This window comes from Platichthys flesus, chromosome 10, assembly GCF_949316205.1.
Source record: "Platichthys flesus chromosome 10, fPlaFle2.1, whole genome shotgun sequence".
NCBI lineage: Eukaryota > Metazoa > Chordata > Actinopteri > Pleuronectiformes > Pleuronectidae > Platichthys > Platichthys flesus.
In genome coordinates, this window is record NC_084954.1 from 18016210 (window position 1) to 18035346 (window position 19137).

The 19137-nt window shown below is 38.2% G+C and overlaps 2 protein-coding genes across 5 annotated transcripts in view; one reads left to right on the plus strand and one right to left on the minus strand.

Annotated features, from left to right (window-relative positions):
* babam2 (BRISC and BRCA1 A complex member 2) overlaps positions 1-13622 on the minus strand; it is a 78996-nt gene extending 65374 nt beyond the window's left edge. Inside the window, exons 1-4 of one of the 2 annotated variants that reach the window (XM_062396818.1) lie at positions 13502-13622; positions 12727-12882; positions 11910-11986; positions 8144-8238 (exon numbers count right to left, since the gene is read on the minus strand). In XM_062396818.1, the coding sequence (XP_062252802.1) occupies positions 8144-8238; positions 11910-11986; positions 12727-12863 (309 nt within the window). In that variant the 5' untranslated portion in view covers positions 12864-12882; positions 13502-13622. Of the gene's footprint in view, positions 1-8143; positions 8239-11909; positions 11987-12726; positions 12883-13393 lie in introns of both variants that reach the window. The other variant, XM_062396819.1, reaches the window with a different exon arrangement.
* The window catches only part of rbks (ribokinase), a 36061-nt gene continuing 29675 nt past the window's right edge, over positions 12752-19137 (plus strand). The window contains exons 1-2 of one of the 3 annotated variants that reach the window (XM_062396821.1): positions 12752-12820; positions 16709-16770. In XM_062396821.1, coding sequence (XP_062252805.1) covers positions 16712-16770 — 59 coding nt within the window. In that variant the 5' untranslated portion in view covers positions 12752-12820; positions 16709-16711. Of the gene's footprint in view, positions 12821-12977; positions 13002-13712; positions 13861-16708; positions 16771-19137 lie in introns of those variants that run through there. The other 2 variants (XM_062396822.1, XM_062396820.1) reach the window with 2 other exon arrangements.

Below are 19137 nucleotides of genomic sequence, written 5' to 3' on the forward strand. Positions count from 1 at the left end.
CCCGGAGAGTGCCAAGTCTAAGATCATGCTAAATTGCTCTTGTCATGTGTTGAAGGCACTTGGCATTCTCAGCCCAGTTATTTTTTTCAGTGGGATCCGTGTGGTTTGTCCAACACAGTACAACTTGTTGACAGAAATAGCACGTTTCTGACAACTTTTCATGTGGTTCAGTTACCGCTTTAACGCAGTACCAGTCCACTCTGAGTCGATATCATTGTTCCATCTTTTGCTTGGCGCCCAAGTCTCTTGTTTTCTTCCATCCTTCAGCTGGTGTTTAGGAATTGCCAACCCCTTTTCACCAGCCATCTCTGGTAGCAAACAATAGCCTCCCTACTAAAAGCATTCCCAGACCTGTCAGTGAGCACTGCCAATAATAAACCCTAATAAAAGCTGGAACACATTATTCCCTAAAGCAGGAAGGAAGCAGGGGCAACAGTTGGTACACTATGCCCAGGTTGACATAATCTTGCTTTACGGGCCACCTGAGGTCCATTGTTACAACAGTAACAGGGAATGAGCTGGAGCAGCAGATAGGAAGTGCTCACCAGTGTATACAGGATTACCAGGGGGTAATGTGAAGCCAGGAATGTTTCCTTTTCCTAGATGGGAGACTGCTTAGGTTGGCTATACACCTTATTTTCTAAACAGGAGTTGTTCTAGTATCTAAATATCAAACATTGTCTCTGTATAAGACAATAACTTTGCTGAGAAGTCCATTTAAGGACAAGTCAGGTGTTTCTCAATATCAACAAATCGAGTGAAAAGTGAGTGTGTGTCAAGATCGACTAAAATATGGTCCAAATTTTTTTTAAATGTCAAGATATCATTCTAGATAATTTTAGAATTTGAAATTTACATATTTGATTGTGATTGCTAAAATTTTCTTAAAATCTAAATGTATTTTGTAAATAAAGTTTAAAAAAAAAACAATAATATTTTCTACACAATAATGCACAACCCACAACTTTTTCAATTAATTTACCAAAGTGCAGCAAATTTTGTTTATAATTAACAGCTGTCCAGCTGGGCTAAAAACCAACAACACATACAAACAATCAAGTAGTAAGGAATTCATGTGGGAATCCCCAGTATAGCCAGACAGAGCCTGTTTCAGTAAAGCACAGCCGAGAGGTGCAGGAGAGATAAGTGGAAACATATACGTGTTTTATCTAGAGAAGCCATCAGGACTAAACTTACGTCTCAGCCACACAAAGACTGTGAAAGATGCGAAACACTGGGAAACTCCCAAATGGTTAATGCCTGCACGCAAACTGGACAAGTCTAGACCAGACAAATGACATGTTACACACAGAGAAGGGGACAGAGGGGCAGAAAAGGTGAGTGAAAAAAGAGAGATGCAATTAGTAATAACTGGTCTTACATGTTGCTGCACACATACTAACATCTCGAGGTGGAAGATAAAGAGTGTTCACATTATTTGGCCTAAAAAACATGTCAACTACACAGCAAGTAAATAACTCAAAGTATCCCAGTGGTGTTGTTCTGTCTCCAGACATTTGTGGTGAAACACACCAAAATATTCTGTCCCACAGGAGACAGTCTGACTCTTTCTGAGGCAGCTTCTTTCTTAGATCACCTTTTCCTGATGTCACCGTTGATGAACTGGAGCTCTTGTGCAATATACAGTATCCATATTCATAACACACAAGATTTATATTTACTTGGGTAAAATCTATTAAACCACCTGTATAGTCCTTCCATGGCATCTCGCATAATAGTATTTGCACAACTACAATACTTTAAGACTGACTGGAGATTTGTGGAAACAAAATGTCAACAAAAAAAGGGTAGGCAATTCATGATGGCAGAAAAAGGGCATCAATCACAAAAAAAAACTGAAATACACCACAATACAATAACACCATCCAAACAGACATGCACCATTATATGTACTAAAATCAGCACTTCGTTGAAAGTATTTGTACAAAAGCGTAAGTTGAACTTCTTTTGTAAATTAGGGAAGGGCAGAAAAGAAGAATGTGATGCAACTTCACATCATCTATGTAAGAGAAAAGTACTGGTGCTCTCCACTGTCCCTCCCTTCCTGCCTGCGTCTTTGTCATTTCCTGCTCATCTTTCCCGGCAACTCGCGGCTCTGTTGCATTCCTATCATTAAGTGTGTGAACATGTTTTAAACAAACTCCTCTGCACCTCCATCCAAGCAAAGTTGAATGCACCGTTAATCCTAATTTGTCCTTCTGTGTAGGATCAACTCAGTGACTACACGTTAGCCTACGCAAGTGGTCTACATCATTGTAACCATTTACAGTTGTGTGCTGGTGTGTTTCTACACAACCCCCTTTTTTTTAACGATTACGGAAATTATAACAATGAAGAAGGGAGAGACGACATCATCCGAGATAAAGTGTACAATCACTGAACTGGACGAGGGATATGGGGGGTGAGTTCTGATATTTCGGTTTTTCATCTGCTACTGAGCAATATGGACAACACATGATACCAAGAGAACCAATCACAGTTGTTTACGGCAGCTGCTCGCGCCACAACATATTTATATTTCCAGTTAGACTGTATCTACGTTGGCAATTCAACACGAAAAAATGTATAAGCCTTAGATATGTTCAAATTTAATAGGATAAACCCTTTAGGATGTGATATTTCATTTTTCCAACATATATCACAATCATAATGTATAAACATAGGAGTGTTCGAATAAAATAGAAACAACAAATAAAGCTATCAATACTGTAACATACAGAACAGAAGAAAAAAAAGTCAAAATCAAAACTTTACAACCACAAAGAAGCTAAAGTGGACAGTCATAGGTAGGTGGTAACTGTGGTATCTACATCAGGTATCAACAACAGACAGAAACAGTGACAGTCATTGTCCGAGTAAGAAGTGAGGACGTGCTTAAACATACAAACTAAGGAAATGGATCTACAGCAGGCTAATAACTAAAATAATTACCAATTATTCAAATCAGCCGGAAATTAAAGATAAACAGTCTTTTGCTAATTTCTTCTCCAGCATTTGAGACAAAGAACACTTATCCGAGAGGAGTCCCTTACTTGATGTTTAGTCGTAAATTGTACAAGAAATTGTTGCGAACAATAAAGGTCATTGAAATAAAAACATTTAAATGTAATTTGAAGCAAGATTACCATTCAAGTGCATCACACATTGTAGTGAGAACAGTCAAGGATGTGAATTATAAATTGAGAGGCAAGTTTCTCATGAGCAGTTCCAACATATTTTAAACACTGACTCCAAAGTTGACCTTACTTACGAAATGATCACCGTGTTTGAATGAAAGTTCTGAAATCACACTAGATGATAAACTGCAACATCTCTTATACACAGCTTTTAGTATTTGTGCTTGCTTAGACCATTCTTCATTTACTTTCCACTTTAGGAGCTGTGCCTTTTTCAGCAAGAGAAGGCCAGTTTCACTGCAGAGAAGGATAACGAGACCACACTTTAACTATAATGTTATATATACATATACTTTGCAGTAAAGCTAGAGTTTTCCAGCCCAAAATGACTCACCATAATTCACACACAACTATTTGGGTCAACACTAATTAAGTTCCCATAGCAAAATCCAAACTATATGTTCCATGGCATTTTAAATGTATCAGTCCACTTCAAAACAATTAAGTTATCTCTGATGTGCTGTCTTTGACCCAGTGACTGGCATCAATTCAATCGTTAAGATAGAGGACATTTATTGTGGAAGAGAGTGATTAAGTGATGATTACATTTACAAGGACCATTTCTGGCTCAATTTAGGATGCATTTCTGTGTTAAAATAAACAATGACTCCCTCTCTGTTCAAATTAAACCCATCGGCCTGTCAGATGACTTTCCACAGCCCTAACAGAATTAGAGTAAAACAGCTAACTGGAGTGACCAGTGAAAAACAAGCTCTTAGTGTGTATGCGTGTGTCTGTGTGTGTGTTAGTGTGTATGTTTTCAAAGCACTCCGAGGCGGGGAGCTGCCTTGGTGGCCAATTAGCCACGATCTGGATGTCATTAGGCTGATATTAGCACTTGCCAGAGAACGCTTGAACCTGAGCAACTACGCAAAAGCAAACCCCAATCAATTTGTGGCAGACTTTGCTCATGTTTCATGGCTCATTGACGTATTTGGCGACAAAAAAAGCTTTGCCTGTTGGTAAATTCTACAGTAGAATTTGAGTGTCTTTCACCATTTTCTCAATAATCACAGTGGTTTGAGAATTTCTTCATTATAGCTGTTGCAGAGGTGTAATATTAATATAATATAAGAACTTTATACTGTATATATATATATATATATATATATATATATATCCTCTATTGTCACCATGTTTGTTGTTATCAGATCACTCCTGACTCTGAGATTCCCTCTAGGGGATGTATTACTTAACAATTCCTACGTAAAAGACGTATGTAAGTATGAAAGTATGTAAGCAGTGACTGTTTTATTTGAAACATAACATGAGACATATGATTTTATGCGAATAGTAAATAAGCTTGAAGGCTAACGTGCATGTAGTTCCCTTTTCCTCCATTATTCAACATAAGGGTTGGTAGTGAATGTTCTATGTGCATGTTTTTGTCCTGTCCTTTTTTCTCTCTGTCTAAACAGAAACATGGATAACAAACCTACTCAAGGCCTGGTGACAGCAGGGAAAAACACATGCCTAAACAGAGAAGCTAATGATACCCTTGGCTGGCTGTAAACAAGAGCAATATGCTGCTGAGACATCAGGAATTCAACCAGCCACTGACAGAGGACCCAAAATTAGCCTAATGTTAACCTCACTGGATAAAAATGTCTGAAACATATTGCCTATGAGATATACTTCTTGTTAACTAAGAGATATGTATCAGTGACAAACAATAATGTTTTTATCTTTTTTAATGTATTTATGATGTTTTTTTAACTGAAGGCTGTAAAGATCTAGAGAAATATGGTGTAAACACCTTGCCCATTAGTTTTAAGAAAGATTCACACGGTCAGTGCTGACGGTAAAAAGTTTTCCGTGGAATATAGAGGAAAATCGGAGGCACTGCTGGGAAATCAGAGCTTTAGAAGCAAGAGGGGGTTGTACAGGAAAAAGTAGTGAGTAGGAGAGGGGGACCTCAGACAGCGAGGCAGCCGAAGGAGAATTATGAAAGCTTGAATAGCAAAACACAGCGAGAATATAAGTGAGAAAATAAACAAGCGATGGGCTGCCAGGCACTGGCTCAGCAGAGGTACTTCCCCTTATGTGCACAGCTGGATTTACGAGGGGTGAGCAATACTCCCCTCTCTTCTCCTAGACCCTGACACAAGCAGGGGAATTTAGCTTGTCCATGCTAGGCTGATTCCAAAATAGCACAGGATCACTGCATGGTAGGAGCAGAAGCAACAACAAGGAAGCACTCAATAGTGTGAAGATCTCCAGCAAAGACAAGTCATCTCACCAGGTCAGCGTACTGAGCTACTTACTGGGCTACTCACAGCCAGTTCATATTAATGCCAACACTGTACAAGGTAAACAACTTGGTTGCGTTAAAAAACTTATCTTCTATGTATAAGGCATCAACTTTTTAAAAAGACTGACATGAGAGCTCCCACAAAAATGGGGGCAGAGTGGATGATTGCCCCCTGGTGGCTGGCTGCACTATAAATCTCCATGTTAGTGGATCGGACATGTAAACTAAAAAGATTGCAATTGTTACTTTCAATTTTTGTGAAAGATTGTTTCTGTCATTTACGATAGTCACACTATTTTTTCCACGGGGTTCGTTTCAATTCATTATTTGATATTCCATCCCCCAACAAAAAATTGTTTGTTTGCAATGAAGCAAACACATGATTTTCATTAGAAAATGCTGGTTGTTTGGTTTTATAGTGGCAACATATGAAGTTCCGGCTTTAGATCCATAGGTATTACTTCCACATTGAATGACTCTGTCTGGCTGAAGTTACATCCAATGCACTACCAATACAGAATGTGCCATGTATTTAAACTACAAACCCATGTGAAAGGAAAGCAGATGCCTCAATGTAGAAGAATCCTAACAGAAAAATGTGCTGGTCTCCAATGTGACATCATCCTGCAAAGGGCTGCGATGGCCAATCATATAAGATCAAACCCACATTCCTGGGAGATTACTTTGCAATGCATTCTTTAGTTTGCCATCAAATTCATGGAAGAGGAAATTATTGCAGCCATGGCAAATGTTTAATGATATTATAAATTCCTGTGTCTGAGTATCATGAACCTCTGTGCAGTGTTTTGACATTTGATAATCCTGCAAACTCATTTATCTGTTACACAAGCCAGACATTCTGGATCATATTGCAAATCTCACCAGTATCTAAGGCAACAAGCTCCCAACAGCACAGCTCCTTTTATTTTTTTAATGCAGGGCTGTTTTCAGTCAGAACGCCCGTTAATCTAAACTAAATTAATTACTTTCAATTTAATAGCAGGCATTTCATTACAAAAAAAAGGCATACTGTCATTTCAACAAAGGGGGTGTTTTCTGTCTGAAAGTGCACCAAGGCCTTGGCTATGGCTGTGCAAGTCTCTCAGGTTGTAAACAAAATATTTTGAAATGAATTATCGAATCAAATGGAAAAGAAAACCTGACATTTGATTATGAAAAATAACAGTCATTGTGGAGAAAAAGTAGAATCCCGGTGCAGACGTCTGATCCTTCAGCTCGGAAGACACCACTTTGATTGATTGAAAATGAAATGTAGGTCAGGCTGAATTGTGAGAATAATTCAACAACAACGATGTGGCAATGGCGGAATGTTTAGGAACAAACTCAACTACCAAGAGAGTGACTAGCAATTTGGAGTAATCTAAAAAGCTACTTTTGGAAACAATTCAGATTTTGGTCAGTAGGAAGAAAAATTAAGGAAGTTTCACTCGAGATAAAGTACCTTGCAAGCTTTGTAAGCATTATAGCTAAATATTCAAGCAACCTGAGGGTACATCTGTAAAATATGCAGCGATGTGAGCAGGAGTTGATGTGCAGTGTCTGCTCCATGGCTATAACTACATTTCATTTGCCATAACCACAATCTTTCCTAACATGAACCAAATCATATTGCAGATCAGGACTTTTTTTAAATGTTAATATTGACAAGTAATTGACCATTGTCCAGTAATGAGTGAAATCCTTGAGCATAGAAACCGAAAGGTCAACCTCCAAGTATGCTGCCCTTTTTTATTTCCACAGGTTTTATCATCAGTATTTCAGTTTCAGATTTCCAGACAGATTTCTGTGTCTGGGAGAGAAATGAACATTGTGTTGATGATGTCTCCGTCTCACAACCTCAAAGTGTAGCAGGGTACAACAAGAGGAGGACAAGGCAAACAAGAGAGGCTACACGTGACAACCAATGTTCCCTATCATACTGTCTACAAAGTTATTCCTCTCTGGCATGTTGATGCTGCTTGAACGTTAAGGTTGAAAACTAAAACCACAGTGAAATCAAATAGTTAAACAGCTTTGACAATATGGTAAAAAGTAAGACTATGATTTAAAAGCTCCAGGATCAGACGAGTAGAGTGAAAAACAAAAAGACAGATGCCCACAGATTATCTGGAACTCAAGATCATGTTGTAACTACCCTTTCTCAAGCAGCAGCTTGTTACGATATATAAACATTATAACCACACCTTGTTTGAAACTCAACACTGCTGACGCAATCAGACCAGTTCTGAAACTAGACAAACCTATTTGCCAAGCCTGGATACGACTGAGTCAGCATTTTATGGGGAAACATAAAAACATGTTTCATTGTTTTGGAAACTTAAAATGTAAGATGTTAATGTTTCAAAGTTGAAGCTATACAAGGCGACAAATAATTGCCATACATTTTCACTCCATGTTAATTAGCTACATGGCTACTATTACCATGAGCCTCGTTATCTGCTTTTTTTCTCACTGTGGTCAGACCGGTGAAGCCATGATCAGTAATTTGAAAAATCTGTCATTTAGTATCACATCAGAGAACCATTCAATGCATCAAGCGAGACAACAAGACCCAGCTTTAACAAGTCTTGTAATTATGATGCTAAAATAAAGTACATGTCTTATGTAAAATATCACATTTTGTCCTTTTTTAATCTGAACAGAAAACAATGTAACCATGAGACAAGGTACTCACTGGTAGCTCTGAGGGTTCAGGGAGAAATTCAGCATCTTCTCCAAATATAAAATCTGGAGGCAGTTCTGGATATTGTGCATTGAATATGATATCCCCTGTGAGAGAAGAGGAAAACTGATTATGAGCAGGTTGTTGACATCTCACACTGGCATCAACATGAATTCCTAGAGCTGTGTAAGTGAAAATAAATGTATTTCCTGAATGTTATTCTCTAGTTTCCGGAGACAGTCATATTAAAAACAAGGGAAAGTGAGGGGGAAATAATTTGACATTTTCTTGGTCAAGTTTATGTTGATGTCAGAATCGGTTATGAAATGACTTGTTTAGTGTATTTTTGCAGCCACACAATATGCATTAGGGGATTCCTTCTTTGAAAATAAGAAAATGAATTGAATAAGCAAAATTAAGTAATTTAAAGCCACTTAAATCCTGTCAAACATGACTGTCCTGTAATTATGTGTAGGTATGTTTTAATATAGAACACGTAAAAAAGGTCTGCTTTTATTTTATTTATTCAAAATCCGAGTTAAGAGTCAAACATACAAGTGCTGACATACTACAGTTTTAAGTGCAGAAATGGATGCATTCCATTAAAATGAGAAAAAAAATTAAAACTACAGGCAGGAAATGGCTCTAACTGAGGAAAGGACAAGACATCATAACATGATCACATAACTCAGTGCCAGGACTGGTTCACAATGTTCTCCTATTATGTTACACAATTCTATTTGTGTGCTGCAAGACTGTTCTGTTCTGCTTTTCTTCTTTTGTGTCTTTCCAGCCACAGCAAGAAGAGAAGAACGCACACATATGGAAGTATTTTCCCAGTGGAGAAGAGTCAAATGAGGAGAGGATGAGCTGTAAATCTGTTACAAACTACTGGAACTCTGTCAGACACGTACTGGCTCTCATCCAGACAGGAATGGAGCTGTTTGAATTGCAACCTTGACAGGTTATAACATAAGCTTTTATATACCTCTGTGTTCGCACAGCATAAGAAGCTTCACTCGGCGGTGCAGTCTAATCACTGCCTGACGTGCCTTCTCAAAGTCTAACTTCCATTCCAGCCAGACTTTTTTATTGAGGTCATGGGGGCGTAACATGTACAACAACAAAGGCCACAAATTGTTGTTTAGCAGTACCAGCCACGGTGGAGAAGTGGAGGGAGCCTGGGCATGCATTAAGTGCTCAGTTCTGTGCACAGTGGGCCATGCTCATGCTTTCGCACGCCAACAGTGGGCAGGTCCACAATCTGGCACAGAGCAAACCTGCGGCCCTTGATTAACAAACCTTCTTCCTCAGGCCAAAGCACAGGAAAGTACAGCGACTACTGCAGCAGCTGCACACATGTTATATACCAAGCCAGGATGCCAGCAAACTGTTTTCCTGTGTTGTCGTTGCTGTTTTTGCGCTTTTTTTAAGCTTGTATTTTTCTGCATTTTTACATGAATAGTACAGTGCCTGTTCTAATGCTGCTTGTTTGAAATGGGCCGTTTGCTTAGTCTGTGGTGATGCTCTGGAGCAACTTCAGAATTATCCCTTGTCACTAGTGAGTCCTCTTCGAACGGTTCTACAATATACTCTCACTTTGTGTTCGTCCTACTAGGTTTATCCGCTGTGAAGAATCAATGTCAATGTTTTTCATCAAATTAACTGAATTTGCTTTAGTAATTTTCACTTGTGTGGTTTAAATAAGTTGGAATAATTTACTGAACAGCTTATTTTTCATTAATTTCATGATGGCTATTTCAGAGGTCTGTTAAACAATGGACACAATCTTCAGACCCAAATACTATAAAAACACAGACAGACATTCGTTTGTGTAATTAATGGTAGATGATTTATATCAAGTGTAAATGTAGGGTAAATTACATGACTAAAAGATGATATACAAACTACAATTTTAAACAAATGTGTTTCTTTGATCTGGCCACCCTATCATTATTCATGTATTTTACAAAAACATTATCAGAAAGAACTGAAACATCATGCAGCTATCAACCAGATGCTGACGAGTAAACTACTGTGTTGCATATTCTTACACCTTATTTCTATACATTCCTCGAATCTAGCCAAGACATCCTGATGTCTGTCACAAACATTTCAGCACAGACAAATCATTTAGAAAATTGCGCAAGTGGAACAAATCTTACTTCCGCTAACAAACCACAGGTTATCCCTCCAGCTAGGCCACATTTGCACCAAACGTCAGAGACCACCAAACAGAACTTAATGAAGGTGAACTCACTATATGCCCCAACGTTGTCAAGCAGCTTGAACACCATCAACTGAAGCTTTCTGGACAGATTTATATTCATATTTATGATTTAAACCTGCAAATTAACCAGTGAAAACATTTCATTGAAAAGCCAATGAAACAAGAAGGCATCTGTTCAAGAACTTGTGAGTTACTCATCCACCACAAAAACCTGATTCACCTATCAAGCTGACAAATCTGGCATGCACTGCCGACTGAATTTGTGAAGTGGGTGACAACATGAGTTGCAGACTGGGAGATGATGATGAATGAAAATGCTTGAAACAACACATGCAATTGACTTTATAATCACGTACTTTTATGAGCTTATACAAAAAAAGTATTCAACACAGACTTGTTGACCCGAAAATGTGTCAGGTACAACAAAAATGACAAATGACCTTTCTTTGCAAAGCCTTGAACTAATTCCTCGGTAGAGTAGAGAGATGAAAACTGATCTTCTCAGGATGTGTGTGTAGACATGGGCCTGGCATGGGTCTGGTGAGTCACTATAATTACAGTGAAAGCTAGTTAAGATAACTCTAATCTGAATGACGCTCATAAAGGAAAGTGTCTGATGTGGGGACTTGAAACAGTACTTAGAAATTGTTCCAGTAAAAGTCCAATGACAAAAAAACACGGTGTTACTGGTATCATTTCACTGGTTAAGGAAGAGCCCTCATCAAAAAAGTGTTTTTGTAGTTCAGCAGTTCCTGTGGGTGCTTTTAATCGTACTTCTTCCCAAGTTGCTGAGCAGTTACAAAGCATTCCTATGGTGATGTATAGTTATTTATGATTATATATAAAAGTTCAGTGTGTAGAATTTAGTGACACTTAGTCATCTATGTTTAGTATATCCAGTTTTGGCTCTGTAAAAATATGGTGGCATCCATAGAGAGGACCGGCTCCTAATGTCAATATAAAGTATTTAAATATAATGGGACAATTCTCGGCTAAAGAAAATAACAATTTGTACAGTTTAGATTAAACACTAGAGGAAACATCACTAGGGTTATTTTATATTCAGTCTCTGCCAATAGATCCCTTTCACCTAGATCTTACACACTGAACCTTTAAGTGATACATAATGTTTGTGTCTATTTATTGACCTAACCTAGTGTTAAAATAAAATATTTGCAATGTTTCAAATATCTGGTGTTGGAAACTTCACCCGCACCTCTCATCTTTCAACTCACCGACTGGGAGAAAGAAGTGGGTCCTTTTTATACTGACAACATTGATTATCAAAATAAAATGAATTCAGCACCGACATGTTCTATTCAAAGAACAGGCTTGACATTGAGGTACTTAACCTGAGCAGAGGGCAACCGTTAAACTGAAATGCAGATCCAGCTTACATTCTATTTTACTACAACGCTAACAACGACTTGTCAATTTAAGACTCAGTAAATATCAATGGTTATTTATTTAACCAGCATTAGATAATAGACTTCACTGATTAATCTGGAAATATCTAATAAAAGAAGAGTGAGTGACTGGTTTACTTACATTTAAGTGTTTCTCCAGCATAGGGGATGTGAAGTTTGAAGCGATCACAACAGGGACCAGGAGTCAGAGATGTGCATCTGAACATGAGGATTGATGAAGACAATGAAAACAGGTCAGCAAGCCCAGCGACCATAATTATTGAACATATGTTAACATCCAACAAATTTAGAATTGTCTAAACCCCATACTATTATTAAAAATTATGCTAACTTAAAACTGTGTTCTTCACAGATTCCTTACACTGCCTTCTGTTTAGGTCACATCCAGTTTACAACTTGCCAGAGATATGATGAACAATAAGGTATTTTTGTCACAGATGTAATCAAGTGAATTGAAACAAGCTCAATAAAACTTTAAGACTGTTTCAATGATTAATATTCTGGCCCTTTGTTCTCTTACTTGACCTGCTTGCACCCTGAAGTATTTTTTAGTGCGATAAATAAAAATGAATTTATAAATTTATAAATAAATAAAGAAACAAACACTACTGTGGCATCTGGTATTTACTTACAATGAAAGTAATTAATAAGAAATAAATTGAAATGGGAAGCTATGCTCAAAACATCATCAAAATGATCTATCACATAATTCAATTTTGGTGAAAATTATCATATTAATTCCCTAGTACAGTATCTCTTTATTCAGGTGAGTAAGACTGAAGTCAATATGTTTATGCATATGTAAATGTTACTAGACTGTGCTTATGAACACCTAAAAAACACCTGTCACCCATTCCAGTGTTATGGTTTGTATGCAATGCAATGGGAAGGATCTTGTGTTTCACGTGGGGGACCTTTAGCCCAGAGCTACACCTCACCCGGTTTTGAGGTCAGTGACACGGAGACAGTTTGTGGAGTCCAGTCCCACTCGGCCGTTCCTCACCACGCTGCACAGCAAGGGCCGCAGCTCAGGTGAGATCCGGTGCAGCGCGACCTCAGGGGACGTGTTATTCATGGTATCCGCTGTGTGGAGTCTGTGGAGATACAGCGGCACTTCAAGGAAAAAAGCTTTCACGTGATTCATCACAACAGTGTTTCCCAATACAGAAGCATGTGTATGTGCTGAACATTCAGAGGCCGTGTGCTACATCACGTAGGTCACTTGTATCTGTCACTTCCTGGTGTTTTGGAAATCATTCGTATGCGCGTCAGAATCGGTTTGACTGTTCCGCAATTCTTATATTAGTCGCAAGTTTATTTTTTATGTTTAAAACAATGTCCCTTCAACTCAATGTTCCTGGAAGTTTGAGATTATACAATATTTTAGGGACCAAGAGATGTCATGGGGAGAAATGTATCTATGACAGTTTACTCCTCAATGTGAAATGCACCCATATACTGAGTGAATACATTATGTGGAAAGGACATAATGTTACACCAATATACAGCAATGCCACGCACCTCTGTTACAGGTGATTCATGAGGGATAAGTCTGTTCGCCACAGTTGAATAGTGCTAAAGCTTCGTTTAGCACTATTAGCTTACCTCAGAATCAGGCGTCAAATTGCCCCAGTTTAAGCCTTTAGCTTTCTCCAAGTACAACCTGTTCGTTGTTGTGAGTTTAAATACATCTCTGAGAGTGTGTTAGAATACCTGAAACAGCAGGAAGTCAGATCATTTGAGCGTTAACTCCAATGTTTACTTCATGCTCTCAAAGTTTCCGGTACATGTTGTTTGGGTCCTTAGGATGGCCCCGCACTTAGCCGTCTAACATAATGCCCGCGCACACAGTTGGCATTTTTATTCACAGAGTAAAAACGTCTTCAGTTATATATTACTTACAAAGCATGTGTAGTATGAAATAATCACACAATAATGATTTCAATCAATGCTCAATGTGTATGCACTGATTTGGTGACGATAACTGTTCTGGCAATGACTACAACGATACCGTCACTGTCAGTAGTGTGAATTCAGTTTCCCTCTGTGCAGGAACAAAGTTTGATCTGCAGGTAATTACTCCGTCGCATTTCTCTACAACACTATGATTCCGCTCAATGGATCTGACCTAAACTGAGCTGAAATATTTCCCCATTGAGTGTTGTTTTTAATTCGTCAATGATCATGATATGTGAGGAGCTATCAAGCACGAGTGGTTATCCACGTCATTCTGTGGATCAATGTCCACAGACGCAGGCATGATCTGATTCGTCACCTGGACAGCAAAGATTTACATGCTAAGCATATTGCATGGTTTACATTTATATAGCAGGAATAAAGCTAGTTATTAACTCTAACAAGGTAAACACGGGGAATAAATATGGATTATGTATTGTGTAAACACAGTGAGGAGGTATAACTCATAACTGATCCACCTCTGTTTTATTAAATGTTAATGAAGTGTTTGTGAAGTATAAGAAAGTATTGCGGATAACGCCACTTTTCCTGCTGTAGGAGTCGGGGGTCAACTGTCAATATCTGCTGTAGTAGAAAAAATACAATCATATGTTTTCAACTTTATGTGTTTCAAAACATATCAAGTTGAGGCTGTTAAAACACTGCATTCCACCGAAGAAACGACTGCCAATGACCATTTTGGCAAGATTATCTGTAATAGGAGGCATTAATCAACATACTTTTTTGGCCCTACCATCACAAATCTAAATGCAATTTGCTGCGCACAAAGAAGAGTTTAAATCCACAACCTTCAATCAGGAGCCAACATCCCTCTTAAAACCTAAAAGGAAACAATAATGTGACATTTATCTTGATGATTATTGATATAATTGATATTGACTTATATGAACAATCTTATCTTGATGTATTTTTTTTCATATCATTTAGCCTGAAGTTTCCTTTATTGTCATTGCACACATTATATAACAAATTAGTTCCACAAGTGCACTTACACATGAAAGACTGTGAAGGATATGCATCAACAATGTAACACAGCATTATTCATAAGGTTATGTTTTTTTTTATTATGATACTTTTAAAAAGTCATAAAGTACCCGCTTTAAGTGACAAAGTACAAGCTTAACTACTGCAGTTATGTAAGGTAGTTTATTATTAGGTTATATGCCCATATACAAATATTTGCTTTCTTTCTTGTAAAGCAATATTAATTGGTTTAGCGAAAAGAAATTGTATAATACCTACATTTTCCATGTACAACACAATGTTACAAAACTTTTGGCCAACAGAGTGGACAGGTTTTAAACAGACAAAAACGTTTGAGGTTTAATGTGAATGGGTTTAATATGTGTTAATTCTGCATAAACAGAAAAGTGGTCTTTAATAAAGTCAAAAACGAGGACAAAGCCACAACAAATGTCTGGGTACCGGCAGTAAGACCAGTGATGTTTCCAATGAGAGCAGCTGGTCTGATTCATAACTCGGAATTTCCCCTGTCTTGGGAGTGATTCACAATAACACTTAAAGTAGCAGAGGAGCGTCAGCAATGGTAAAATAGGTTCAGTTACCATCCAATCATCACTGATGCAATTCAATCAATGATGTGAGGGACTGATTTATTTGTTTGACATTCAGATAAACTCTAGTTTACACCTTTTACAATCTAGATGTGTGTGTGTCAGCGTGTTTGTGTGTGTGTGTGTGTAAGGGGTTGGGGGTAGAATCACTGTAAAAGAGGTATTCTGTGATTATAGTCATTATCTAAACTTCTGAAAAGCATTTTTCAATATTTATGGTCATCTCATTGTAATAACAATCATTATCCTTTTAAGGCTCGACTGTGTAGTCAGACATAGGGAGAATATGTAATCTTAGAAGTTTCTTTTAAATGAGTCCAACAACATTTTCCTCTGAATTTCTTCTGCTGGCAACCCACTGATTCCTCAGAGTGCAACTTTGATTTGCATTTAGATTAAATTGTGTAAACGTATGAGAGAGTCGTTTTCGAGCATGCTCTGTTCAATAAGTCCCGAAAATGTCGCTGACAACTCTTTAATCATCGCTTCACTCATTCACTTGGCTCATACAGTCAAGTGTTTTTGCCTGAGATTGAGAGGAACCTCTGGTTAAGCTAAAGCCAATGTGTATTGGTTAAACACATTTTACATTAAGCCGCATGTGCTAAAACTTCACCGGGTTGGTCAGCCGCTTGTGTGATAATTGAGCTTGAAAATTCAACAAGCGAGGGTAAATCTTAAGAGGGGCTCCCTGCTGTTTCCAGTGATTGGACAAAGTAGATCTCTTAATGTTCTTCTTCACTGGAGATGTGGAGGGTTCTAGGCTGTTTTTTTTCCTGCAGAGGGAAGACAATATGCTGCAAGATGTAGGAGAGAGAATTGAGCCATCCTACAGCCAGCGGCCAGGCTTTCCAAGTCTTCCACTGCCTAGGAAGAGATTTGAGGAGATTAACACACTAGCATTAGCTTCGATACAAGCCGAGGATTGAATTAATTAAAGACTTTGCTGGGCTGCAGTGTGTTCACGTGGTGTAGCATTGAAATGCCTCCACCCTTCTTCCACCCGCAATAAGATTGGAACCTGTCCAACTTAGCCCAGCGATGAATGCTCTATTTTTACCTTCGTTCCTTGTTTCACTTGAGCTCATGCTAATGTGGGAGATAAATAATATCAAGTGATTTTTGTTTGGCGGATGTAGGGAAACTAGTTTCCATATTTTGCCTGAAATGGCCCTGAGGGGTCTGTCGTGCTTTAGAGTGTGTCCTCGTTTATGAATAGGTTTCAACAGGAAAAGCTGGATGAATGTTGAAAAATTCAAGAGTCTCCTAAATCATCAACAAATAATCCAAATTGAATTCTTGAGGATATGTCATGCCTGGAAATGAGTGCTGTAACCATAGAAATAACACAAATGTGTGTCTTAATCAGATCATGGCCGACGAGGCTTACGATGTGATGGTGGTTGGCTCCTGTATGACTGACTTAGTGAGGTAAGTAAATTTAGCCCCTTTTTAACCTTGTCTCCTGAACAAGATGAGATGTGTTAAGATTTGTCAGTACCCACTGTGCTCAAGTAACCTTAGATCAACCTTATATTTTCTGAGAAGGTGGAGCAGAACATTTTGTGCTAAATCTGGTTCAGGAAAATCCTCTGCTTCCTCAGGTAGGCCCAACAGGAAGCTGCAAATTGGGCAAATCTTCAATGCCATATTAGGACATGTGTTTTAAAAATGTAAGGCAGAGTTTTTCAACATGTGTGTGTGGTTATGTCAAAGGAGCTGGTAGATGTTTCTAAGATAGAAACATCTATCTTAGATGATTTATTGTTTTGGTAATACAAGCTTTTTTGTTTTGAAATGTCTACTAATCGGTTAAAAAATATTTTTAATATTTCATTATGTAAGGACCATTGGTCGTTTCAACCCTGTGGTTTTCACCACTTAATCGTGCAGAGATGAACATGAAGGATCAAGAGATTATTTAAGGGTTACGAAAAGAAAACAAGTAAAATCATTTTCACGAGTTTATGCGTGTAACATAACTTCAATTACACTAGGAAAATTCAAAGTTAAACTTTTAAAAGATGTCCCGACACGTTACAAAATGTCACAGCTGGAAATTGCTGACCACTGGTTGAAGAAAACTGGAAATCTCGTTTCAACTGATACAGATTTACTTTTGGGGTGCTTCCACAAACTGTATAAAGATGGACAACATGACACCTCCCAAAAAGTAAATCCAAAGCATCTAGATCAACACCTGGTGGCTGATTGCAAAAGTGGTCGTAAAGTTCACCTCCTCCATGTGAGTGGAGGGACATGGCTGAAATTAAAAAGTCAGGTTTCTGTCATTTCAGGTCGTTCCTATTACACTGACATATGTCTAAGTCAATTTGGTTTTAATTAGTTATTTTGTTATGAAAACGGGATAAAACACAATGATTGACAGCTGATACTGACTCATGATTGGTTGATTGGATGAAGTTGACTTTAATACCGGGGCTCTTACACTATTGCAGAGCTTTTGGCTCCAAATTCCCAAAATGGCCTACATAGTGGGAGGAAGATGTGTAATCCATCTTTATATACAGTCTATGGTTAGCCTCATCCTAAAAGCCTTCATCACTTGTATTTTTTTAAATTACAATGAATTTCAAGTGGTATATCTTCTATTATCATTGCAAACTGTATTATGTCCTTCACAAGGAAAAAAGGACAACAGGCATAGCAACAGCAAGAGGGTTGGGGCGTAGCTATCATTTGTCTACCTCTCTGTCTTTATTTCCCTTAATTATTTTTAACATCCACACCCACTCTTTTCCTTCATGGGTTTTATTTAGGGTTATGGAAAATATGCCATAAGGGCTGATGGGTGTTTTCCATTGTGGTTTTCAAAGGACATCGCAGTCCTGTCTGCACAAGAATAGAGGAAGTGGTCTAAAGATAGATGAAGCTGCTGCATTTCAGTACTTGAGGATAAAAGCCCAAAATGCTGTGGTGAACATCTGATGTGTAATGGTCCAAAAGATTAGGCCATTAGGCCTAAAAAATGCATCTGTTTGGTAAATCCATTGGATTTGGAATCTATTTGTTTTTCGGGATACTAAAGCTGCTGTTAATGAAATGTAAGATTGCAGAATGTAAATCAAGTCCGTGGTGTCATCACTGACCAATAATTCGGGTGTGATCATCATACCATGATGAGGATTTAAAAGAAGTGTGGTGATGATGTGGTCTAATTACTGCTTACTGAAATGTCAGTGTTGCATCATCTTTTTACACAGTAAGATTTGTTAAGCCAAGTACGATCCATTCCCACAAATTGTTAGTCATCAACTTAAGCACAATGGGTGAGCGTAAAACAATATCCCACTGTCATTTACCATAACCCTGAATGACACAATCTCCATAGACACACAAAGTAAGCATAGTGTCAAAGATCTGCGTGGGCTCCAGCCAACTAAATGTCATCTGTCAGCGTAAAGAAATGTGTTTGTTTTGACAGTTTTGTCAAACAGAAAACAATTTTCACCTGGGCGTCAGCAAACTGATATCTGAATAAACGCAATCTGTGCTGCAGTTTGAAATGTTCAACTAGTCACATTTTAGTTTGTGCAAACAGTTGCACACGTCTTCACTTATCAAAAACATATGCCCTCTCCTCTGCTTTTTTTCTTTTTGGGGGGGAAGCATTTATTTTGTTGCTCATTAGCAATTCAACCAATGACTCTCTGCTTTGAAGGGCAGGAGTTGTCAATTAAAACCTTAACAAGCTAACGGGAAATGGCCTGTTTTTGGCAAGTGTGTGTGTGTTGGGTTGGGGCTTTTTGGATGGAGGTCAGAATGCGGATTGGGGAG